This window comes from Geospiza fortis, unplaced genomic scaffold (genome assembly GCF_000277835.1).
Source record: "Geospiza fortis unplaced genomic scaffold, GeoFor_1.0 scaffold320, whole genome shotgun sequence".
Lineage (NCBI taxonomy): Eukaryota > Metazoa > Chordata > Aves > Passeriformes > Thraupidae > Geospiza > Geospiza fortis.
In genome coordinates, this window is record NW_005054532.1 from 171,043 (window position 1) to 172,866 (window position 1,824).

The following is a 1,824-nucleotide window of genomic DNA, read 5'->3' on the forward strand; positions in this document are numbered from 1 at the left end:
GGGCGGCGAGAGCGGCGAGGCGGCCGAGACCTTCCAGCTGATGGAGACCCCCGGGAGGTTCCCACTGCACGTGGGCAGCGGGGATGGGGTGCTCAGCACGGCCGGGCGGGTGGACAGGGAGCAGCTGTGCCGCCACAGTGATCCCTGCTGGGTGTCCTTCGACGTGCTGGCCGCCCAGAACCCGGCCCTGATCCATGTGGAGGTTCAGGTGATGGACATCAACGACAACGCACCGCGGTTCCCCACGCCCGAGCTGGAGCTGGAGATCTCGGAGAGCGCATCCCTGCGGACACGGATCCCGCTGGATCGAGCCCTGGATGCTGACGCTGGCCCCAACGCCCGCTGCTCCTATGCCCTCTCCCCCAGTGAGCACTTTGCTCTGGAGGTCGTCTCCAGCTCCGATGGGACGAGGCACGCGGAGCTCGTCGTGGTTAAGGAGGTGGACCGGGAGCTGCACTCCTCCTTTGACCTTGTGCTGACAGCCACTGATCATGGGGAGCCACCAAAATCAGGTACTGCTTTGATTAAAGTCATTGTCCTTGACTCCAATGACAACAGCCCCGTGTTTGCAGAGAGCTCCCTGACAGTGGAGGTTTGGGAGGACGCCCAGCCTGGGACCCTCCTCGTGACCGTCACGGCCACTGACCCCGACCAGGGTCCCAATGGGGAGATCGAGTACAGCCTGAGCAGGCACGCGCCCCCCGAGGTGCTGAGCACCTTCAGCATCGACGCCCGCACGGGCAGCATCCTCCTGAGGCTCCCTCTGGACTATGAGGAGACCCATGCCTACGAGCTGGACGTGCAGGCACGGGACCTGGGCGCCAACCCCATCCCGGCACACTGCAAGGTCCTGATCAAGGTCCTGGATGTCAATGACAATGCTCCCGATGTCCACGTCACCTGGGCCACGCGGGAGCCCGTGCTGTCTGAGGCCCTCCCCAAGGACAGCTTTGTGGCCCTGGTGACAGCCAGTGACCCTGACTCAGGAAGCAATGGGCAGGTGCTCTGCTCCCTCAGCCAGGGCTACGAGCACTTCAGGCTGAAGAGGACAAACAGTCACAGCTTCGCGCTGCTGACCAGCGCCTCGCTGGACCGCGAGCGGCGCGCCGAGTACAACCTGACGCTGGTGGTGCGGGACATGGGGGACCTGTCCCTGGCCGTGCTGAAACACCTCACCATCTGCATCAGCGACGTCAATGACAATGCCCCAGCCTTTGAGAAGGTCGCCTACGAGGCTGCTGTTGCTGAGAATGGTGAAGCACCTGCCTTCCTGCTCACTGTCCGTGCCACTGACCCTGACCTGGGCTCCAACGGGAAAGTCACCTACAGGATCCTGGACCCCTCTGCTTTGGGGCTGGTCTCAGTCGACCCCATCACTGGAGACATTTTTGCCCTCCGAGCTTTTGATTATGAGCAGGTGAGGAGCCTAGAGTTCCTGGTGACAGCAGAGGATGGAGGGCATCCCAAGCTGGCATCCAACATCTCCATCAGGCTGGCTGTGCTCGACCGGAACGACAACGCACCCATAATCACCACACCAGCGCTGGTGGGAGGGGTGGCCACGCTGTCTGTCCTGATCAATGTGGACACCGGGTGCTGCTGGGTGGTCCCTGGGAATGGGAGCACCCAGGGGGCTGCAGCAATGACCAATTCCACACTTGTGTCTTGCCCTGCCAACCCCTTCCTCTTCACCATCGTGGCCCGGGATGTGGACTCCGGCACCAACGGGGCTCTCCGGTATGATCTGGTGGGTGGGGATGATGCTGGGCTCTTCATCCTGGACCCGCTCCTGGGGCAGGTGTCCCTCAACGCCAGCAATGCCAG

At 62.9% G+C, this 1,824-nt stretch overlaps 1 protein-coding gene across 1 annotated transcript in view; it reads left to right on the forward strand.

The window, feature by feature from the left end:
* Position 1: 1 nt before the first annotated feature.
* Positions 2–1,824, forward strand: part of LOC102031577 (protocadherin-12) — a gene marked incomplete at its 5' end in the record, with an annotated part of 9,974 nt that continues 8,151 nt past the window's right edge. The window contains one exon of the mRNA XM_031063806.1: positions 2–1,819. Coding sequence (XP_030919666.1) covers positions 2–1,819 — 1,818 coding nt within the window. The remainder of the gene's footprint in view (positions 1,820–1,824) is intronic.